The 23,204-nt window shown below is 44.3% G+C and overlaps 2 protein-coding genes across 5 annotated transcripts in view; one reads left to right on the top strand and one right to left on the bottom strand.

Moving 5' to 3' along the window:
* Positions 1–8,623, top strand: part of LOC118317490 — a 17,847-nt gene extending 9,224 nt beyond the window's left edge. For all 4 annotated transcript variants that reach the window (XR_004795444.2, XR_004795445.2, XR_004795442.2 and 1 more), the window contains 2 exons: positions 5,023–5,203; positions 8,488–8,623. The gene's annotated coding sequence lies outside the window, so the exon portion shown is untranslated. The remainder of the gene's footprint in view (positions 1–5,022; positions 5,204–8,487) is intronic.
* dennd2c (DENN/MADD domain containing 2C) lies at positions 2,235–23,204 on the bottom strand. Its single transcript, XM_035646225.2, has 19 exons — positions 22,889–23,204; positions 18,904–20,054; positions 15,974–16,098; positions 15,077–15,159; positions 14,745–14,897; positions 12,389–12,467; positions 12,072–12,116; positions 10,992–11,179; positions 10,628–10,737; positions 9,851–9,920; positions 9,041–9,118; positions 8,494–8,634; positions 7,858–8,006; positions 6,288–6,465; positions 6,043–6,084; positions 5,071–5,179; positions 3,934–4,176; positions 3,349–3,435; positions 2,235–3,264 (listed from the first exon to the last, which is right to left on the bottom strand). The coding sequence occupies exons 2-19, from the start codon at positions 19,809–19,811 to the stop codon at positions 3,233–3,235; spliced, it is 2,820 nt and encodes a 939-aa protein (XP_035502118.1). The 5' UTR covers positions 19,812–20,054; positions 22,889–23,204; the 3' UTR covers positions 2,235–3,232.

Genomic DNA, 23,204 nt, shown 5'->3' with positions numbered 1-23,204 from the left:
TGTAAAAAGTGTTTTCACAGTATCCGAAGTTTAGAGGGTTTGGAAAAGCTGCCAACTTATAGGCATCTGAAACTTGACAAGGAATCCCAACTACCAATGATTTTATCCTTTAATTAATTCACTGTAGTTCCACCTTAATCTGTTGAGTAACTAAAATTCCACTTTGATTTCTGGGGAAGTAGAAGTGCAGTGACACAATACTCAAGGAAAGTACCTTGAAATTGCACAGTACTGAGCAAATGTCCAAAGTTACCTCACTGCACGGTGAATAATTATTACTATATATTTTTGGACTTCTTCCACAGGTCACAGCTTTCGGTCTTTGGTCAATGTGAAACTATGTTGCATTGTCACAATCAGCCGAGGTCAGCGCTGTGAATGTAACAGTGTGAGAGACACGTTCAAGTGGAGCTTTGTCGGTTTCTGCCACTTAAATGTCAACTGCTCGTTGTCTGTGACGACCACAGAGCCATTGTCTGTCACTGCAAAAGAGCAAAAACAGTGAAGTTGCACACCCACTACAGTTTTTTATTTTATTTGTTTTTTTATTCAAGTACGCCTCTGGAAACTACTTTTCACAAATCTGCTGTTTTGATTTACTACCCTTGACTCGAGTTGCTATTAGCCCATCATCAGGAACTGTGTAATTTATCACATCGCTAGGTTACAGCCATTCATCAGTCAAATGAAGCCTTTGCTGAAAGAGAAATGTGCTTACATTCACGCCAGGCCTCAAGGACATTCACACTCTGATTTGTGGTGTATATTTGTATTATTTGATGAAAACCGTAATCCTATTTGAAATTTCAGAAATCTTTGCATTGTTTTAAAGCAAACAGAAATGAATAGTGCATGTTGTTGTGATCCGTTTTCAGCGGCAAATCATACCACCTTCATCCGCAGTTGACCATTTGTCCTGAGCTTTAGTTCATGACATTCTCGGGAACTGTGTGTCTCTGTCATATAAACCCAAAGCCAGGCAGTGGCTGTTAGATAGATAGATAGTGACTTTATTTATCCCAAGCTGGGAAATTCCTGAAGTTGTGATTCACAAAAGTACTAATTTCCCTCCCACCAACAGCTGTTCTATTTACAAACTCCCGTTCCAACATTTCAGATATTTAAAACCCAACACTCACATTTGAGATGCTGATGTGGATGCATGGATTTTCAATGTGTTGGACTAACGGCAAAGTTAGTGGAATTGCAGGGAAGCAGTGCCCCCGTGTGGCCATGCGGGGGACACACTTTGTATGACATTGCTTGGGTCGCAGCGCTTCAGCGCGAAGAAGTTTTTATTGCCCAGAGAACCGCCTCTCAGGCTGAGCTCACACCTGCGTACCGTTTCCAATAAGCTCCGCAGTTCACAGGGGTTGTATTTCTGAACGAACTGGTCTGAGTCAGAGCCACGTTTTGCTGTCAGGGTCTCAGTGAAGGAGGTGGGATGTTTATATGCAGCCGGATGAGAAAGTTCTGCCTGCGAGGCTCAGAGTAGGGCAAAAAAAAGGAGGAAAAAGATGTTCACTTCTCAAAAGAAACCTGTTCTGCCAGAATCCTCCATCCCTGCTCTCTCAGGGTGTGCCTTTAGAAAAAAAAATACATTCAGCTCACCTGTCCCCTGGAGGACTGACTGCTCTAATCTGCACTGACGGGCAGACTCATCTCAGACATTCTTATTTTCAAACTACATTATTTGAGTTTTCTCTCGGTTTCATGCCCCCCACATCATGAATTGGACAAAGTTATTTGAAAAGGTCAGAAGTCTTTGATGAAGAGGTATTTCATGAAACTCGCTGTAAAATGTCAACTTTTAAGAGAGAGTTCAGACAAGGACTTTTCAATATACACCGTACTATCGAATCCTGAGAAGAAAAGTGATGTGGCATGGTTCGGATCCAGAGTCGGATGTACTGACCAACAGGGCCTTTCTGTGTGGAGTTTAGACATTGAAAACTGAAAGCTTTGTTTAAATATAAAGAGGATTTTCCTCTGTTACACGTGCACACAACAGTCACTTCACACAAAGATGGCAACAAAATGTGAAGCCTGGAGGAGTTGAGTTAATATGTTTTGATTTAACGGGACAATGCATGTATTATTTTTTGATCAAACTGTTTCTATGTGAATATAAGAGCAGGCTTGTACTTTTCATACGTCAAACTCATTATGCAAATATTAAACTGTGCAACCCAGTTTTCAATGCCGTTGCATTATAAATAGCCGCCACGCATTAATTACTGTCCTTGGGAAGCCATTTATTTCAAATGTATGTCGGACATGTCATGCTTTAATACAAAAATATTCCAAATACTATACACTGGTTCTCAACATGTGCAAAATGTAAAAATAAAAAAAAAGGAAAAAAAACATATTTACAACTCCAGTTAACAGGGAGAAAGTCGGGGGCAAAGACAAAGGCTCCAAACAGACATTTTGTTAGATGAGGTTTAACCTTTGAAATGCTCTGATGGGAGTTAATAAACCTCCACTTAATCTGAACTGTACACAAATGCAAACAGTAACAAAAAGGTTTTTTTTTTTACAGTTTGCGCTGAGAGGAATGCAAAGACAGAATTTAACATTAAAACGTATAAAAACACGCGTCAGGTTAGAACCATACACAGTATTTTCAGTTAAGTACTTACAAGATTGAAACGCAACATCGAAGTTGCATTTACTGTAAAAATGGACTCTGTGCAGCAGAACTGATTCTGAATGTGGAACCTTTTTTCCCAAGTAAACAACGATTTCATTCAAAAACAAAGAGCAAATAGGTACGCACGGGCACACGCGCGCACACACACACACACACACACACACACACACACACACACACACACACACACACACACACACACACACACACACACACACACACACACACACACACACACACACACACACACACACACACACACACACACACACACACAGACAGACAGGCCACTACTGCAGATGATTTGCTGGATGTTTTTCTTTTGTTTCCCGAGGACACAACGCCTTGTCCTCATGGTTTCAAAAAACAACGCTAGTGTGTTTTCCAGTTTTCATCCAAGGAGAAGTGCACTACTCTCAAACATACATACACGGTCCTCTCATGTCCCAACTCTTCACCGCCCCGTTCACATCCAGACGCAAGAGTGGGATCCACATTCGTTTCCTCGGTCAGTCCAGCAGCAACAAAAAGTGTTACACAGTCTTTCGATTTAAGGCCCGGGTGTCGGTCTTATTCTCATTTGATCTGGAGGAGCTTCATCTTGTTTCCTAAAAGGACAAGAGATCCATCAGTTAGCCGATCAAAATGAACCCTTTTAAAGTGAAACAGTCGACGACGGAGCGGACACCTACCCAGTCCTTTCAGAAACTTGTTCACGCCGCTCGGCTCCGGCTCAGGGTACGAATCCAGATACTCGACCACTCTGACTTCAAAGAGACCTGAGGGACGGATGGGAATGTTCAGCCGTCAGCACAACAAGTAGCAAGCTTACTCTTCACTTGGGTCTGGTTGGGTGTGATTAAATTAAAACGCATCATCACAAACATCTGACTTTCATCACAACAAATTCTGACGTGAAATCTTGAATTTGTAATTATCATTGCCATTTTTCCCCCTTTTACTGTTTGTACTTTGTTTTTTGCAGAGTTTGTATATTAGGGAGCACCAGGGGCAGCTTAGGAAGCAATGAAAGTGAATCTCTGATTCATATTGCATCTTGTTAGATTAATCAAAGTTTTAGTTTGAAGGAAAATGTCAGATAATGTTTATTTTTCTTCCTGCTGAATTTATTAATATGAGACAGTGTTTCCACTGTTAGAGCTGAGTGGTGAGAAATTGTTGCGCACGTTGTAATGGAAACTAATCAGCTGTTTCATGAAGCCTTGTTAATAGTTGGGGTCTTTTTTAACGATTTGACTCTGTGATGTCACCGTTACCTCTTGCTCCGCCCTTGCGCAGCTCTTTGTCTTGAATGAAGCCAGCAAACATCTGGGTGTCCATGAAGAGCTGCAGGAACTGGCGAACGCCGCGGGAGGGGTGAGACTTGCGGAAGCTGTCGCGCTGCAGCTCCCTGCTCCCGCTGGAGGACTCGACCATGTGGAGAGGATAGTGGCCCACCAGCTCCACAAAGAGCCGCACGAAACCCTCCGACACCAGGGAGCTCAGGTCCGGCTGCTGGCCTGGATGGACGGAGAGAAAAGGGCTAAATAACATTCCCAAAAGAAAGTGAACTGAAGCCCGGACATTTTCCCGAACTTCTCCGGATGGGCTGGATGTGAGAACGCAAATGTCCGCCAATGTTGTTCTGGTCATTGTCCGAACTTTTCCTTCCAGCCCCCTAGTAAGATTTCTGGAGAAATCTCCTGCTGCCCTTGTCATAAGTGAATGGCAAACTCCAGAAAATGTCTGCAGAATTGCAGAAAAACAGCTCTAGATTTTTTTAAACTACAACATTATACTCCACATCTATTCAGCTGCTCTCAGACATGCACTGAAGTCCGGACATTTTCCTGAAATATTCCAGTGGAGCTATATGTGAGAACGCTGGACATTGCTCTGGACATTTTCCAGAACTTTTCCTGCCAGCCCCCTACTAAAATTCCCTGGAATTGTCTGAGTGAGCCCATGAGAGAATACAGCAGGAAAATCTCCAGAAGAAATCGCCGCAGATTGTTCCGGAAATGTTCCTGTCGGTGTGAACGTGTCAGACTAGGACAATCTCCTGATGCAATCGTCACACGTGAAAGGCCCCGAATGTACGGAAACGATTTTTTTCCTCCCATTTCATGTCTGAAAACTACTACAGCGGACTTGCCACAAATTCTGAGTCATGTCAAATGCTTTTACTTGAATTATGAATTGATGTACTGCAGTTTATAGCGTAGTTCCAATATGAATGGACCATCAGTGAACATGTGTCTGGTTCAACTGCCCAGTTAATAGACAGGCAGTCTCTTAGCATAGATTTAGAGAAGTGAACAAATGGACAAGAGTCAATGGTGCTAAGATATTCTATATGCCTACAGATGAGAAGAAAAGGGAACTTCATCTGGTGATGTGTCTGTGACACCGACCTCCGCATCCGTGTCCATCCTCCTGCCCCAGGATCTCGGCCCTCTCCTCCAGGATCTGCTGCAGCGCTGCCTGCAGTTTGCTGGGCAGGATGCAGTCTTCATCGCCCAGCTGTCACGCATCACAGGAAAAAAGGTCAACAGCAGAACACGCTGCACACATCGCATCTGTTTCACCCCACTGTCAGAACATACATCTGTCCTCTTTGGTCCGAGCGTGAATCGCTGTCGCAGCAGCGAGCGTGAGCAGGAACACTGACCTTTTGCTCAGTGTTCCTGTACCGATCGTGTTCGGCCGGTCAGTTCTGATGAATGTACCGAAAGTGCTACAATGCACAAAGATTGATCTGGTGTACAACAAAACCAATAACCGAATGCTGTACTAGAGGTACTGCTTTACAAACCACTCCAATGTCCAATGACAATCCAGACACATAAGAACAAAAGGCCAGTGTCTACACACTAAACCTACAGTCACAAATTTTTGAGCCCAAACAATGATGCACTTCATGTTGCATGGTGAGGAGGGGAAGCAACTAGGAATATTCAAATCTGAGTTCTGCATAACTGCTCATGTAGCACTGCAAGCCAGATGGTGCCTGAACAAAGACTAAGTTCACTTAACGAAATGTAAAAAAAAAAAAAGAAAGAAAGAAGACAGAGATGTAAAATACTCAAAATTAAATTGAGGTGATTAATTGAATAGAAATTGAAGAGACCGTTACTGAAGGACAAACCTGCAGCTCTGAATCAGCCTCCAAAGACCCCTGTGTGTGTGTTTGTGTGTGTGCGTGTGTGTGTGTGTGTGTGTGTGTGTGTGTGATGACTCTGGACCTACGTATTACATATTTTCACATATCTCTTGTTCCTGTCGCCCTCAATACTCTGCATTCAAACAAGTGCAGGCAAAGCCATGTTTCCACTGCGACCACACCCATCATTCCCATTTATGCGCTGCTGTGTATGTGTACACACCTGAACGACAAACTTGTCTGCACACAGATCCACTATGAGCACCTGGGGAGATGGAGAGAAAACGACAGACAGCGCTGAGGTCACTTTTTCGCAAATGAGGCTATGAAATGTTGAAGTCAGTCTGCTCAGGGTGTTTCTCCAACTGGATCATGCTGTACAGTGTGCGCAACTGTGAATTCATACACAATCTGCGGCCGAAACGGGTCACTCGGACTTAAAGACATTTCAACAGAGTTGTGACCAACCTCCTCAATCGGGAGCTCCAGCAGCTGCGGCAGGCAGGGTGCCAGCACCCCAATGAGGAACGGCGTCGGGGAGCAGCTGATGTCGAGCATGCTGGCTGGTAGCACGGGCACAAAAGTGTGCTGCCAGGTGAACGGGTACAGCAGCGCCAGGACGGCGTGGCTACAGCGAGACAACACGCTGCAGAAGGGAGGAGAGCGAGGGAAAACACTGCACACTGATCATATGACAATATCAATCAGAGCTCCCTGAAAACCGACGCTGCTTATGATTCTTTTCCATCACATCTTCACAGTGACCAACTGAGTGTGCCAAAGAATTCTCTTCAAACGCCTAGTGTAGTTTTACTGCTACTAGTGCTGACGACACCCTCACTTGTGTGTTTTATGGTCAGATGTCAACGTGATGTGAAATACCACCTCCACTTCCTTTTGATGGGTCAATTTTTGCTGCCGAAAATGTTTGGGAAGACACTCTGCCGAGCTCAGCACTTTCTCCCAAGCACACTCATCTCCACTGCTGTTTTTATTCTTATACTCCTCAGTAAAAAGAAAACAGCTTCTTTAAAATTTATTTTAACTTTAAATCAATTTCTCATCAACATTCCCTCTCCAAAGTCCTGGAACATTTCATATCATCAGAAGATGATTGTATTTCCGATAACGTTGTGTTTTATTCAGTTTGAGACCACGTCGTCATTTTCAAGCAGCAGACTTCATCGCATTTTAATAAGCACAGTGTTCCACTTGGTTGCCTTGAAAATTATGTAGCCGTCAGTAACCCGTCAACCAATAACAGTGTCACGGTGGTGACTCTCATCAAGTCTGATATGATCTTATATTGTATACATATCGACTCAAACAAAGCAGTAATATACTACAAGGATAGATTTACCAACTATTAAAGAGTTGTTCTGTATTCATTATATTTATTGACTTGTATTATTTTACCCAAAATACATAAATATTACAAATATATTGTTAGATGTATAAAAAAAACATGTGCATGATGTGCAACACTGCAAATGATACACGTTAACAATCAGTACCATATTCTGCGAGGGTTCACAGTCATATTATAGTTTGATAAATTAAAAAAAATTTAAATCATTTTAGCTTTTTTTCTTCTACTAGTTGTTACTGGGCGACGTTAATCTAGTCATGTGTGGGTGCAAACTGGGTCAATTTTGACGCAGTAACATTTTATTATTTTAATTTGCTTGATAAATTAATTATCAAGTTAACTGTTCAACAAGTGCGAGTGATATACTATATCTGCTGATACAGAAACATTTATTGTTCTGGCCTGGTCCTGCCCACTGAGATGCTGTACGTGTTGCTGGGATATACAAATAAACCTGACCTCTGGGATTCTGCCACAGATCAGCATTTCAGTGAACCAGCCCACTGAGGCCACAGTACATTTAGATAATAAATTCTGGGCCTGTGTGATATGACCGAGCAGCGACTACAGCTGCCATATGTTGTCTTGCCCTGCCGTGTTTTGAGTGTGTTTATCTCATCGGTACCTGAGTTTGTCGGTTAGGGTTGCGTGTGTTTATCTCATCGGTACCTGAGTTTGTCGGCGATGAAGATGACCCTCCTCTCAAGCAGCAGGGAGGCAAACACCTGCAGGAGTTTCCCGACACTGAGGCACTGCAGCAGACTGTCGAAGTCCACGTGCTCCAACCTGGAGTCGACTGGCCGACACAGAGTGAGCACCTGGCGGAGCGACGAGAGCATGAGGACTTAAGGCTGCGCAAAAACACACGTATGGTCAGAACCGGTGGTCATTTGCACTGGCTGACTGTCGTGTGAAGGCCTGGAAAACCTGTTAAGCAAAACCAGACTTTTTGGATACATCCAAATACATGTGGCTGAAGACTGCGGGGCTGGCGGAGGATGGAATTTAGACACGCGAGCGCAAGAGCCACATAATTGATGGAAGAAGAAAGTAGCGATTTTGCAGTTTTTCCTCAGAGTGACGCCACTTAATTGAGTCTGTAAAGATTCACGACAAAATTGATTACTGTTAACGGTTATGACATATGTACAGTTGTGCTACTATGAAGCTTTCAAAGCTGAATTAGCAAACCCTATTGTTTACATGGACAACCTTCCATTCTGAGTCACTCTGAGTGGGCAGTGAGGAGTGGTTGGAAGGAACAAAACTACTAATTAACATTTCCTCTCTCGGTTTCAGGGTTACCTCATTCCCCGAACCCGGGAGGAAGCTTTTGACGGTGACTGTGCGTCCAGGGGCTGGGAATGGGGCCTCCATCACGCTGCGCATGAAAGGGTAAACCAGTGCTGGGGAAATCTCCCGGCGCCTCTCCACCTCCTCCAGAATCTGTGGCAGAGCAGAGCCGAGCAAATCACGGAGTGTCCTGAAGGAACTAGTGTTGATTAAAATCGAAAAACAAAAGAGCAGCGGCAGAAATGCAACTTCGTATGTAAAAGCACTTTTCCTCCCGGACATATTCACACTTAACGTTTGTAAATTTCACTTGGACAACTGGTAAATGGGTGGGACACTGCTGTATGAATACAATTTCCTTTTTTTTTTTTTTTTTAAACACACCCACTGATTGCTCAGGATTAACTTCTAGTATAACCTCATTCCATGATGATGCATACAAGGAGTTTGAACGGCAACAGTTTTCACACACTTACAAAGTGGGCGAGCGGAATAAAGGTTTCCAAATCCAGCTCATTTCGTCTCCCAGTAAAGCGAACAGACTGTACGGTTACTTTACCTTGGCAAAAAGGTTGAAACAGCCCAGCTTGCTGACAATACAGTGCACCTCAGGAAGCCTCTTCCCTTTTCCACTGGGCTTGAAGACACACACACACACACACACACACACACACACACACACACACACACACAGTTCCATGTCATAAAGCAGGTAACAACAGATTTACTGTTTCTATGCATTCATTTGAACAATCCGTGCCACGGCATTAAGATATTATTTCCCTTTTAAGGTGTTAATTTTTATTTTCATTGCCAAAAAAAACAAGAGGCTCTAGTCTTAAATCAATCCATGTTCATGACAGCAGGATCTCTACTAAAAGAGAAATAGATAAAACTCAAAAGGGTCCTAGTGCTTTCTTGAATGAAGAAACAAACACAGACAAAATAGAAGATAAGATAGAATAAGTTATATCTCGTAATTTCTAACTGAAAAGTATGTTTTGTAAAGTGTCTTGTAACGGCAGCTCCTCTTTGTGAGGAGAAAAATGGGAAAATGATGAAATTCTTCTTGCTCTCTGTCATAGATTCAGAAGTGGTGGTCTGTGATTCACATCTCCGCCGAGATGTTGAGTAAGCACATGGCGGGCTGCCATGTCTTCACGGACACACACACACAAACACACAAACACACACACACACACACACACACACACACACACACACACACACACACACACACACACACACACACACACACACACACACACACACACACACACACACACACACACACACACACACACACACACACACACACACACACACACACACACACACACACACGAGTCAGTGCCGTGCTCATACTCACCAGGATCTTACGGCAGTAACAAAACCAGCGGCTGCCGTCTTCTCCCGTCAGGACAAATGAGAACGTCTCACTGAAAAGTTCAATATACAGGGAAGGATTTGGCATTTAAAGATAAAATCCACTATTCAAATCAGTTCATTGATGCCGACTGTTTTCTGATGAAAAACATCTGATCATATTTTTACATCACCAATTATTCCCTGTATTAAAGCTTTTGGGGGGGAAAAATAATTGAAAAATCCCTTTAGGGAATAGCTTTTAATTAGTGTGAGCTGTTTGTTCTCTGGACAAACAAAGATGTAGCACAGAGTATGTAGGTGAATGGACAGTCATGTCATCTGTTCATTTCCTCTTCTACAGATAAGCAATGTATTATGAGAACATAACCCACATAACAAAAATGAAGCATATCAACTAGAAAAAAAAATGTAGGCCCTTAGCACTCAAAGATTTAATTAGATCAGATGAAACTGTAATGATCCCTGTGGGGAACTCGGGCCGTTGTGGCAGCTTTTTATGGGTTACAGCTGACGGCTGAGGATATAAATAGGAAAAGGAAATGGGGATATTAGACATAACACAATTGATAATTATGGTGCGAGAACTCCGCCTAAATACTGTGCATGAAAAAAAATGTAATTAAAATAAAACACGCCAAAGGTGTTAACAATGACAATAACAGAAGATACCTACATAAAGGAAACAAATGAAAGATGGACAAAAAAAACTAAAAACGGTATCACGCCACTAAATTATTACTGTAGTTTATGAGCTGACCTCGGCATGTGTGCGGAGGGTTTCCAGTCCAGTGAGTCGGGGAAGCAGAACTTAGGAATGACCCTCAGCTGATCCTCGGCCTCTCTGGAGGGCCGGGAGGATTTCTCAAACTGAAATAGACAAACTCGGGTTTAGGACAGCAGCATTCTGCAAACAACTTCCAGAGGGACGTCGGAGGAAATCAGTGATCATTATGGAATGATTCAATAGAAATGATTTCACTATTGCAGTCCTGAGGAATCCCCCTTCAAGATTAGGATTGTCACACAGAATAACGCCATTCAGTTAAATCGAGTCAAAAGCAGAGTTGGGACCTCTGCTCAGAGGCAGGTGGGGAAACATTACTGTAAAGGCTCTGTCTTACTATTTTAGGGAACTGTTGCGTAATTTCGGGGGAGTAGGTGTTTCCCGGGGAGCCTTTTCTCAGCGACACCACCACAAAGATCTGGAAAAGCTGTTGCTGCTGCAGCTGGATGAGGTCTCTCTCCAAGGTGCGGTAGCCTGGCCGACGTCTCAGTGTCGACTGGATGTAAACTGATCTCCTGGATCCCCCTGGACAACACACAGAGACCACACGATTACGGCGACGTTTGTCCTGGGACGTACAGTATCTCATCCAGCACAGGGGAGAAATATTGTGCGGCATTGTAAATATCAACATGCAGTGTAGTTGCGATTAATCCTGGTTACATAGTATCTGAAACAATGGTCATGGTTAATCTCACAATCTCACTTTTCTGAGGAGGCTAAACCGTGAGCCTGACTTTAGGGATGGAGATCCTGTTCAACTGTGGTACAGTCAGTGACATACCGTATATTTGCAATTATAGGTCTTTCATGGTCCCCAGAAGATGAATTTTATTGCTATTTTGGGGGGGATGGTTTTTGCTTGTTTGTATTTCAATAACTAACAACAATTATCTTGGCAGGCACTACGCCCTGGAAGCAGTGACGGAGCCCCTGCCAAATAATCTTGTGGGTCTTGTTTAGGTGGAATATTTGTGGGGAAAAGAGCACTGTCATTAGGACGTATGTCGACTGTAACTGGCACAATATGAATTTTCGTCTAAACTTGCCAGTTTCAGCACGGCAGTCCTTGGCTGGTGTTCATTTCCCACAGCAAAGAGGATTTAGAAACACCAGTCAGCAGAAAGCAGAAGTCCGACTATCTCAAAACCTGCACAACTCCTGACAGTGAGACGCTCAACCCGCAGTCTTTACAATATCAGAAACATCTGGGGTTGAAGGTATCATATTTGAACAACGATGACTTTCATTTGGTGCATTCGCACTAGTGTCGAGTCCTGTGCCTGAAGTTGGTGATGCTGCTAGTAAAACCATAGTGACTTTGCAGTGGCAACGAAAAAGACCTGTTCATTAATTTTCTCCATTCAAACAGAAACAATTTAGAGGCATTGCAGAGAGTTTAAATCCATATTCATACCTTTGGCATTGTCCTCGGGGTCGCTCTCTGTTCCGCTGGTCTCCTCTGTTGGTATGAATTAGAGACGGGGGAGATTAGGGGGGATGCAAAGGAATGAAAAAAAGACTTGAGAAGTCATAATCAGATGCAGACAGCCAGCCGTTGTTTCATAATCAGCGTCTTCGCCTACTGCAGCTCTTCCTGTGTACCATTAAAAACTGGTTTTATCCACCAAGAGGCTCAACTTAATCTTACTGAAGTGTTGATGTGGGGGACATTTTGGCATATGCTGCAGTGTGTGTGTGTGTGTGTGTGTGTGTGTGTGTGTGCGTGTATACCTCTCACTGAGACTCCCTGGTTCTTCACTCTCTTCCTCCCTCGCTTGTCGTCAAAGATCGTCTCAATCTTGTTGATGTACTGTGTTGTACAACACACACATATACTCGTCAGCCCCATAATTTCACAGCCATTATAGAATCACGATTACAGGGAATCAAGATATAACAACCTCTAAGTACATAATTATATTATAGATCTTCATTTTTTTTTTTTACCCCTACATTCTTCTGTTAATGAAAGAAAACAAGTGAATAGTTGACGCTGCATTAAAGCACAGAAACAGACACGTGCTGGGAGCTCAAACTTATATTTAAGAGGACTGGCTGTTTGAAGAGGCAAACTCATATGACGGTGCATAGAAAAAATATGAAATGCCCCTACTGATGATAATGGAACAATTGTTAGTTAATTAATAATGAGATGAACTGCCATGGTCATTGTTTTAACATTTGTGAAAATATGTGATCGTACTTGACGGACAGCTGGTAAACTAAGCTAGTATTATGTGAATCGATGCTTTTCAATCCAGGCCTTTTGTGAAAATTTCAATGAGGTGTTCGACCTTGAAATGAGAAAGCTGGAGCACTCTGTGGTTTTCAACCGATCCTTGTTAAAAACACTGCTGCAGTGTGAAATTGTTGTGTTCGGCCTGTCAATCAGTGTGGGATCAATAACGGGCTTTAAGAATGTTTGCAGCGTTGACGGTGGGGCAGCTCTTGTGTTCAGAGTAGAAGATTGTTATTTTGAATGTTGACGCTAAGAAAAACAGAGGAAGAAGAAAAGCATCAGTTCCCTAGTGTAGCTAAGGCAGCAGCTCTCCAGTCAAATCATGCCAACACTTTCAGCGATGGAGCACCAATTAAGTTTCTAAAGGAAACATTATGATTTTTTTATTCAATGCTTCCCTTTCCTCTCGTGAGTTATACAGTTTTTTATGAATGTAAAAGGTCTGCAAAGTTAATAAGCCCTAAGTCTGCCGTAAAGGGAGCTCCTTTCCCCGACAGAAAACACTGCTCCTGGAACAACTCGTCAGTCTTCAGGCCGATGCGTCAATTTATCAAGATGTTACGGAAGTGCATAAGGCCTAGCGGCTAGTCTGGCGTGGCCTAAAACAAAGCCAGGTAAAGCGAGAGAGGAGGCCGACACTTCCTACGTGTGCTGGAAGCGGTTGACCAATCACAACAGAGTGGAGCCAGCTGGCCAATCAGAGCAGACTGGGCTTCATTGGGAGGGAGAGGGGCCTTAAAGAGACAGGAGTCCAACACTAAACACTAAAACCAAGTGTTTCAGGCAGAGGCTGGAAAGAACTGCAGGAACGGACAGTATGAGGAAACTGATGTGTTTACTGAACATTAGACCATGTAAACCTTTTCAAGAAATAACAGAAAATTAAAATGATGAACCTCAATATGAGCATAATATGTCTCCTTTAAATAACCTGTTGTCAAACGTAAGGACCTTGTTTTGCATCAAGACTTTCAGATATGAAAGTACAGCAGTTCACTTTCTAAATTTTGCCTCATAAATTTAGGTTGTGGGATTCCCTGTGATATCTGTATTTAGATTTTCTTGAGAACCGATCACATACACGACCTCAGCAATACACCTGCAAAGTTTGAAGACGACTGGATGAGCGGCTGTCAAGAAAATCGAAATACCGACAGACGCCAAAATTCTGTGTGTTAGACGTTCAGTGTAAAGTGACGATGGACACGTTAAATGCAGTTTAGAGTATGAGAATGTAAATGAAGGAACCTATCTGTCGACTATAAACAACCCGGCACACTGAAGCGATTGGACTCATGGTTGTTGAGAAAATAAAAAGACAGAGGCAGAGGTTCCTCCTTACTTATTTAGGCTATATATTCTCAACTATTATTATTTAAAATCTCATACACTAATGAGGAATAAACAGAACGGCTTGGATATATTGTTTAAGATATGTCATACAATACTAATACTACTAGTAATAATAATCAGCTTCACAGATACGTCAGTAAGTTTGTTCTATTACTGTACCTTATCTTTAAAATTCCTCACTGCCCACACTTTTTCCACGGCCATGGGTCGTCTGTTTGAGTTCATATGTTCTGTCTGAATTCTAATGAAGCAGTCGTACACGCGCTCATACATCTACTGCTATCTATTTCTTTCAGCGTCTCCTCCTTCCTGCTCGATGTGGCACCGCCCCCCTTATTTTCCTTTCCTACACAATACGGTTCATAGTTTCATACCACTTTGTTGATCTACATATACTGCAACATTTAAAAAAATGTAACATCTCCATCAGTAACTGTATTGAGATGCAGAGGTTTGTGAAAACGAACACCAACATCCAGCTGCCCCGTCACCTACCTCAGGTGTCCTCTGTGCTTTCTGAGTGCTTGTGCGTCGAGGTGCAGCATGTTTGGGAGTGTCCGCAAGCGTGGAGGATTTGGACACCATAACAAGCCCCTTCCTCTCCACTCTGCTGGCGTAACCTTGCAGCGTTTGGGGTTTAGGAGGCAGCTGGAAGACAAGAACTCTGGAGTCATCGCTTGGTTTTTTAGATAATTACATAGTATTGAACTACAACACTTCCTTCCCCCTCTCTCGCAATCTCTGGTAACGCAGGGATCATCTGATACATCCACACAGTTCAAATACAAATGCTCATGCCCTGCGAGAGGAAGACATTCTTCCCGTACCTTTGGGCCTTGAGGCCTTGCAGTGGGTGGACACGCAGGAGACAGCCTGACATCCTCATAGGGGTTATCTCTGTCCACTTCACCTGGGGGAAGACAGAGTGATTGGAAAGATTAGACATGCTGGCTCAAAGCTTTACACGGTGGACACGGTGAAATATTTTGAGCAGAAACTACTCTGAGCTTTTCTGTTGTGACTGCAATTGACAGAGATATCTGCTGTGGATATAAAAAAATGCAGATTTTCCGTCTCAGAAATGGAGCATTTTATTCCTTCTCTGATTTTTTTTTGTTTCCTGGGGACGTAGTTTAAATAATCAAATCATTTCAATGGGTGACCACTTTCAAAGCTATGAGTTTCAGAATGTCACTGTTTAATGGATAAGGATACAGATATCAGTTATCACCATGCATCCAACTCCTGCAGTTGGAGTTTACTCAACTGCAGTGCTTGACGCAGATGCAGAAGTCTAGAAAAAAAAAACCACGTTTCGTTCCAACCTGCCCTGATTTATTACAAAACACTTGCATGTTCCAGAGGCAGTCACTGAAAGAAGTTAGGACAAATGACTTCCACTTATTTCTGGAAAGAGAAAGTATGTTGCATAACAATTTAAAAAAATGCAAACTTACACACACTTGTAACTGAAAAAATTAGTTACAGACATTTTGATAACCTGCTACAGATCATCTTTACTGCTGATACCTGTCCTGCTACTGTGCTATTTCATTTAGAGGAATTAATATCTAAAACAGGGAAGTCTGGAATAATCCCAATTCCCTCACCAGTGCTAAGACATGACAGCCAGACAAGTAATCATCAAGATCTCTGGAGGTTCATTTACAGTCTGCTCCACAGCGTCGCCTTCAGCACGTATGACACTGTGGAGTTCAACTTACAGACAATGTCCTCGTAAATGCTGTCTTCAGAGTAGGCATGGTAGAGGCCCGAGCGCCGCGCCTCGCCTCCCGGCGTGCCTTGCTTCGCCGTCAGACGGGCTGCATCCTCATACTCAAAGGACTTCCTGTGGCAAGGGAAAGGAAGGGAAGGCGGTGAGAAAGAGGGGCCTGGGCCGCTGCCCTAAAGATAGCCAGCATACTATTGTTTCCTCTGTTGTCTAACTTGCAGCCGGTGTTTCCGGCACAAAAATGCCTTATGTTGATATCAAACACAAGCAAGACACAAGAGTATGTGATGAGCTGTCGTGAGAAGGAAATGACTGAGCATATGGTGCAAGAGAGTGTGACAGGATGTAGTCAGTTGGTATGTCCTGGTCTTAGCAAACGTTAAAAAAGGGAAGACGCAGCTGTTCTCTGGTTCCGAGTTTATATAATCGCTCAATGGTTTCGTAGTGAAAGTTTCAGCTTGTGTTTGATTGTGTAGACAGCAGACAACACTGTGTGCGGTTCGGCGCTGGAAAAGAAACGGTTGCATGATTCATGTTCAGCGTGATGCATTACCAAGCCCCGTGGAGGCTTTTCACAATGTACAAGAGAGTCAATGACAGCTACTGGCTCTGACGGCGGTAAAACATGTCCAACTGTGCTAACTGTGTGCTGACGTGACGGGGCGAGAGAAAACCTCAATGGTATAAAAATATAACAAGTGGATTACGTTGCCAATTTAAAGGGTATAATGACGACATTGGACCTACATACGTACGACTGAAAGTTCAATTTTACAGCTTTCAAGAGCACAGATAATGAAATTAAACTACATTACAACAAGTAGCTTTAGAGAAGAGACAGCCACTGTGGCCACATGTGGTATTTACAGCGTAATTGGGGATTAAATCTTTGCTCCTCGTCCCGGGATTCTCTTGAAGCAGTCGCCTTCGTGAGCCACGGTGTCGCCAGATTGATCTGGTTTCAGATCAGTTGGGCGACTATTTATTTATTCTTGTGGACATCTTGCGATTAAATGATTTAAACCATTTGGGCAGTTTCCCCCGACAAGTTAGGTTATAGTCAATTCAAACCTTTAAAAAAATATATATATATCATTAATTCATAACTCTCTGATAAAAGACACGTACAAAGCTTTCAACTGTTTGTATATATGTGAGGTGTAGTGCCCCATTATTCAAAGGCTGAGATCATTTTTACTATTGTAACCACATCATAAACCTCCAGGGCACAGAGCACGTTTTGTTGATATTTGAAGTGATAAAGAAGTAAATACAACCCCTGCAGCGAGTTGACATTAAAACATTAGTCATTCTTCAAATGTTAATGCATCGCGTTGCTTTTTATTTCAAAAACTTAAGAAAAAATCTAAAAGATTTTGGCAAATATCAAAGCCCAAAAAGTGGATACTTGAAGCCCGTGCTGGTCTCTTGCTATTCTTCATTTACAAATTGTCACCCACAACCTGCAGATCTTCATGTTTAAGGTCTGCCGACAAATTTTCAATGATATTCAGGTCAGGGGTTTATTTTGGCACAAGAAGGATAATAACCCAGGGACATTCAGGTCAGCAGCGTGGGACGAATTGGGACCAGACAGACGTCTGTCACCTGCCACAGTACTTGAAACTGCCTCTGTGGTGGTTCCCACTACAGGTGTCTCTAAGACCACATTTTGCTACGATAGGACACACGCACGCACGCACGCACGCACGCACGCACACACGCACACACGCACACACACACACACACACACACACACACACACACACACACTTGGCCACTGGTCATTGGTCACCGGTAACTGAGTGTACACACAATTGTTCTCCTAAATAAATATAGAAAATATGACTGGGTGGCTTTATGACTCCGGTTGGCCTATTTTCTGTCGGTCAAATTTGGCAACACTGATGAGGAGTTCTGACTGAGAGCAAGTGGAACAGGACGACAGGAAACAGACGTGTTCTCCGACTCCTACAATGTGTAACTTCTACTCTGCTTTTAAATCTGTGACATGTTAGAGCAACAGCACACCAGTAGCACAGCTAGAAAAGTATCATAAGGAAGGTCAAGTCACAAGGACAGGTAATATCTATCTGAACATAAGCTACTGTTCATAACAGACATAGTAACACTGTTGCTGGGGGAACAGACTGGATTTTTTCTTTATATCTAGCCAGACTCTAGTTATTCTTTTATTTGTATTAATTATGCCCAAGGCAGTCGTGGGAAAGCCTACGAAAATAGTGAGAGGCTTGATACACTTTTGTTTTGCATTGATTTTTTAATTAAGACTTTACCATGATTGTGCATAACTTTGCATGTCATTATATCCTGTCACAAGCTCCTGGAAAATGTCTTGATATTAATGACGCACAACACTGTAGTAAAAGTTACAGAGAACTACATTATTAGAAGTCATGTCAACTGTAAGTCCTATAGTATATATTATAAATACCTACTGTATATTAGCCCTTAGGAAAAAAGGCAGTGTGTGTATGTGTGTGTGTGTGTGTGTGTGTGTGTGTGTGTGAGTGTGTGAGTGTGAGTGTGTGCGCGCACTTCTAGATGATGACCCTGGACTCATGGCTGCCGAGGAACTAGGTCACGTCCAGACAATGGAGAACAATGCTGCCAGATATCATATGACATCACACATGGACCCCAGCCAGAGATTACACTCTGAAGGTCCCCTCCTCAAAACTGCCCTTAATAACAATCTGCCGCCCAGAGCAGAGAACAATTGCAATGTGTATTATTACAGGTCAGCTCTCTAATATTCAATCAGCGGGAGCTGCTTTCTTCGAAAACATAATAAAGTGTGAACTGTTAAACACATTGTTTGAAGTTATGAAAAATCGACTTTTAACCCTGAGTAACTGATGACAAAACCAAGCTGTGAGTCATTGAAGTGCATGAACTCACCTGTTCTTTTTATGCCTCGAAAGCCCATCGGCCCTTGCAACCGGACACGGAGGCGGAGGGAAGCTGGGTGGGTGGGCTACTCTCCTGCTCCCCACGCTGTGGTGCTTGTTATGAGGAGATCTTCTGTCCCGTCGCACCGTGTGCCCCGAGATGTTGTCGTTGGCTCCCCGGTACTGGAACGTGCGCTGAGGTTTGGCAGGAGGCTGAGCTTCACCTGGAGACTCCCTGCCCTTCTCCCAGAGCAGCCTGTCTCCCTCGAGCTTACGCCAGAAACCCCGCGAAGTGTAGAAGTTGCCGGCGGGCATGTTGTCGTCTTGGTCGTCGGCTGACGGAGGTAGAGGTGTGGAAATCACTTCAACGTCAAAGATGCGATCCGTTGTTTGGTCGCCGTTGGGGGTGAAGGTGTGTTTAATAGTAGACTTAGCGGTGTTAGACTCCACTTTGGGAGATACAAATATTTGCGCTGCAAGTGGTTTATGTCCTGGGGACGTGGTTGAAAATTCAGCGGAGCCTTTCCGCAGAGGATCCGACTTCCTACCGACCACGCCATGCCCAGCTTGTGCCGGGGATTCCCGAAAATCTAAGCCCAAGCTCCTCTTGGCGTTCGAGAGGTTGGCATTCGCATTCAGCCCCCCTCGTGAGACCTCGTCGGAACATCCGTTGCGCAGGAGGTCCGCGGACAGGGTTCGGGATACAGTCGGAGGGTGTGCTTTCACTGCCACATCCTGGCAGCCGCGCTGCTGACTGCGCCCTTCCCACTGGGAGATCTTCTCCCTGATGTTGGTGCTCTGCTCGTGAGAAGGGGGCCTCCCTGACTGCCGGCCCTGCCAGGCCGCAGTGGGCCCTTTCTGCAGGCGGTCAACCTCGCCACCCCCTTGCCTGCCCTGCTCCAGCCTCAGAGCCAGCATGTTGGGAGGGGGTGGGGGTGGGGCTGGGGCAAATGTCAGCTCACCCTCAGTCCTCCATTAGGGAATGCATCAGGGATCTTCTCGCAAAAAGACTGACAGGAAGAAAAAAATCCACGTAATCGAGTGTTCAGAATTGATCAGCAATAAAACAGGAGCGTCACAAGGTGTGTGGCTTTGTGGTCTTCACGCGTCTTCTCGTGCTAGCAGGGTGTCATTATCCTCTTGTCTCCTTTTGTAAACACCCTAAAAAGGAGTCAACACACAAAAATTACCCATCAATCACTCTGCACTTAAAAACAAGTCCAGGCAGCACGGTGCCGGATCAAAGGGACACTGGGATAACACAGGAGGACACGGCCACTATTGAAACATCACGCAATCCTAACTTGACTACAAGGTGCAGGCTCCGACGGAGAGAGGAGATCAGGAAGGACAGGCTCCTGTCCGGGGCGGTTTCCAAATTAAAGCCAGTGAGAAAGAAAGGAAACACAGTAGAGGGAACGAGATCACTGCATTATTCTGCTGCTCCGTGTCTGCGACTCTGGCCGCACCAACCCCTCCTCTTCCCCCGGGGGGAATTCTGTTTTCCCTGTAGCTGTTGTCCTAAACCGCAGGGCTGGCCAAATGCAAAATTCCAATGATACAGCAAAAGCATTAAATCTAATTCAGAGTTCTCGCAAAGCTGCCTTTCGCACAACTGGGAAGAGTGCACACTTAACGTGGTCTGAAGGAGCTTGGGAGGCGAGAAAACGCGTGAATGTTGAGGCATTTCTCAACAGGCGGTCACAATTAGGTGAATGAGGGGCAACATTTTAACCACACGTAAATATGCAGTGTAATAAAGGCTCCTCGAATGGTTAGGGTTTAATTCCTGCAATCAAACGGAGAGGCTCGACGTAAACATCTGCAGCGGATGCCAGTGCACCGCGACTCGTAATCCCCGAGTCAACATCGAGGCAGTGACTGTACGCTCTTGTACGGCGGCTCCCGGCTCGCTGGAACCGAACCACTTGGACACGTTGCACATTAGGACTGAGGCTGAGAAGAAGGGGAGACATGGTAAAATTCCACTGCACGGCTCACGATCATAATAACTCTATGTGCCGCATTCCTACAGAGCTGTACGAGGGGGGGGGGGGAGATACATTTAACCAGAGACAGTCAGTCAGTCTGTCTTGCGAGTGATGCCTTTTGTTTGGTGTGACCCAAATCAAACGTATGTGCGCACGCTGGAATGCAGCTAGATCATTGCCAGACCCATGCGATGACAACGCGACTCCCCGAAAACTGACCCACTTGCGTTGCTTGTCCGCATGTCGCACAGGAAGGCACGGGCTGCGTTTCCTGAAGGGTCAGCGGACTGTCCGCGATTGTCGTGCAGGGAGATTTGCAGCCAGTCGCAACCACTGATCGAAGTTTAAGATCATAATGCCCTAAATTCAAAGGTATACTAGTTGCAGTAATGCTTGCAAAACACATAAAACTGTCAGTTCCCCCCCCCCCCCCCCCCCATTTCCCGTGGCACACATGTTTTTATTGCCAGTGAGGCAAAACTGTGAGGTATTGTGCTATCAAGTGACGACGAGGCCACAGGGCAAGGCGAAATGAACTCTGCTGGTGTTTATGTGGCTGCCAACTGTGGAGAAAGGTATCCTTGTAATTCTTTTCTTTTCTTTTTTTTGAAGTGAAACTCCCTGACTCATCCGCGTATAAACCAGACGGGGGGGACTCGCGAAGCCCGAAGCGCCCCATCATCAGTTGGAGGCTAAATTAAAACCCTAATTGCACCTTCACAACCACCGCGAAAAAACCCGCCCCCGCCCCGAAGACGTGCGGCGTGACACGACATGTTGCAGGTGAGGCGTTGCAACGCTGGGGTTTTGCCCTCAACGGAGACGGTTGAGGCTGGGATAAAAGACAAACTGTGGGGTTGCGTAACGCCGGCATATAAAGGGACGCGCCAAGATGAGGTACATTACCAGCCGCCGGAACAGCTTCCATGAACGAATGACAGACCACTGAAACGTGACAAGTGTTCCATCATTTTCCGTGTCGTCTGTTGTTGCCGGTTGTCTCAACGTATTTCAAAGGGGTTTACATTTATTCTGGGCCAAACGTAAATAAATGCATGACGGTGAATCGCTGTCGTTTCTGTCGTTGCAGATTGGTGGAATGTTATTCATTGACTGAGCTGTTTTCTCCCCCTGCAGATCATTGCGACGCGCGGGCCGTCATCTGAAGGTCCGTGGACCTCAACTCTGTTCCTGTGACTTGCGTTGGCTGTTCCATTCCTGGTGTCGGGGTTATTGCTGCAGTAAAATGGGGAAAGGGGGTTAGAAGAGAAGAGAAGAGAAGGGGAGGGGGGGAACCACACATCTGGCTCCATGTGCCAGTTCTCTCTGTTGCTCGAAGAAAGCATATTGCAAATCTCCTTTCAAAAAAGTGTACAATTTAAAATGTTCTTCCTTAGTGCAAAAGCTAAATCACATATAAGTCAAACTCTGTGACTCCTCTGACTTATTAAGAACTTCTCTATAATTCGGCCATGACAAGAGGCCGAACAACATAAAGCAGCTCACTGGTTTGAACGACTTGCCTCCAGCCATCACGGTGAATCTGGACTCGGTACAGTTCGCTGCAGGGATGACTTGGTTACCTCTGACAGTTTGTATTGGTAAAAAAAAATATGCACATTTAGTTTATGAGACATATGCCGAATTAAACATGGGGTATTGCTGGTATGGAAACAGCCTTTATGTTTTTGTAACAATATCACAATATTTGTCAACAGTTGAGTCAATTTTTTAAGTGTCCATGTTTTCAATGGAGTTTGGCGATGACTTTTCACCGAATGAAGAAACCGCCGGGTACTGGGGAATCTAGTTGAGCCATCGACAAGGTGATGTTAGATTAGTGAATGCAGTGAAGGAAAACAAAAAACAACAACTGATCAGCTTTAAACTCGTTCACTGAGTCAAGGCTAGAGGAGAGAGACAGTGTCGGACGTTCAGGATGAATTAAAGTTACAGCACAACTCCACACGGACAACTGCATGAGGTGCGTCTGTCGTGACTTACCCATCGCGGTTCAAAACGATCAGAACCAGGATCTTGTTCTTTCCTCATTTTCCCCCTCCGATTAAATGAAGAGCCAGATGCAGTTCGACTCCATTCGCTGCCTTGACGATCCGGAGGTTCGCAGTCTGAAGGCTAACGCTCATTCAGACACTCTAACACTTATTGGTGACTTATCGGAAAACGGACTGGGAAGTTGTTTAGATAACCACACACAACAACAACAACAACAACAAGGAAAGTTGCCATAACCAGAGCAAAGTATAGCACAGCACTCCTAGTCCTCCTCCGCTGGACAATTAGTGTTAAGTCGGACAAA

Source organism: Scophthalmus maximus, chromosome 3, assembly GCF_022379125.1.
Source record: "Scophthalmus maximus strain ysfricsl-2021 chromosome 3, ASM2237912v1, whole genome shotgun sequence".
Taxonomy (NCBI): Eukaryota; Metazoa; Chordata; class Actinopteri; order Pleuronectiformes; family Scophthalmidae; genus Scophthalmus; species Scophthalmus maximus.
Note: the sequence above shows the minus strand (reverse complement) of the source record. Positions and strands in the feature narration are given on the sequence as shown.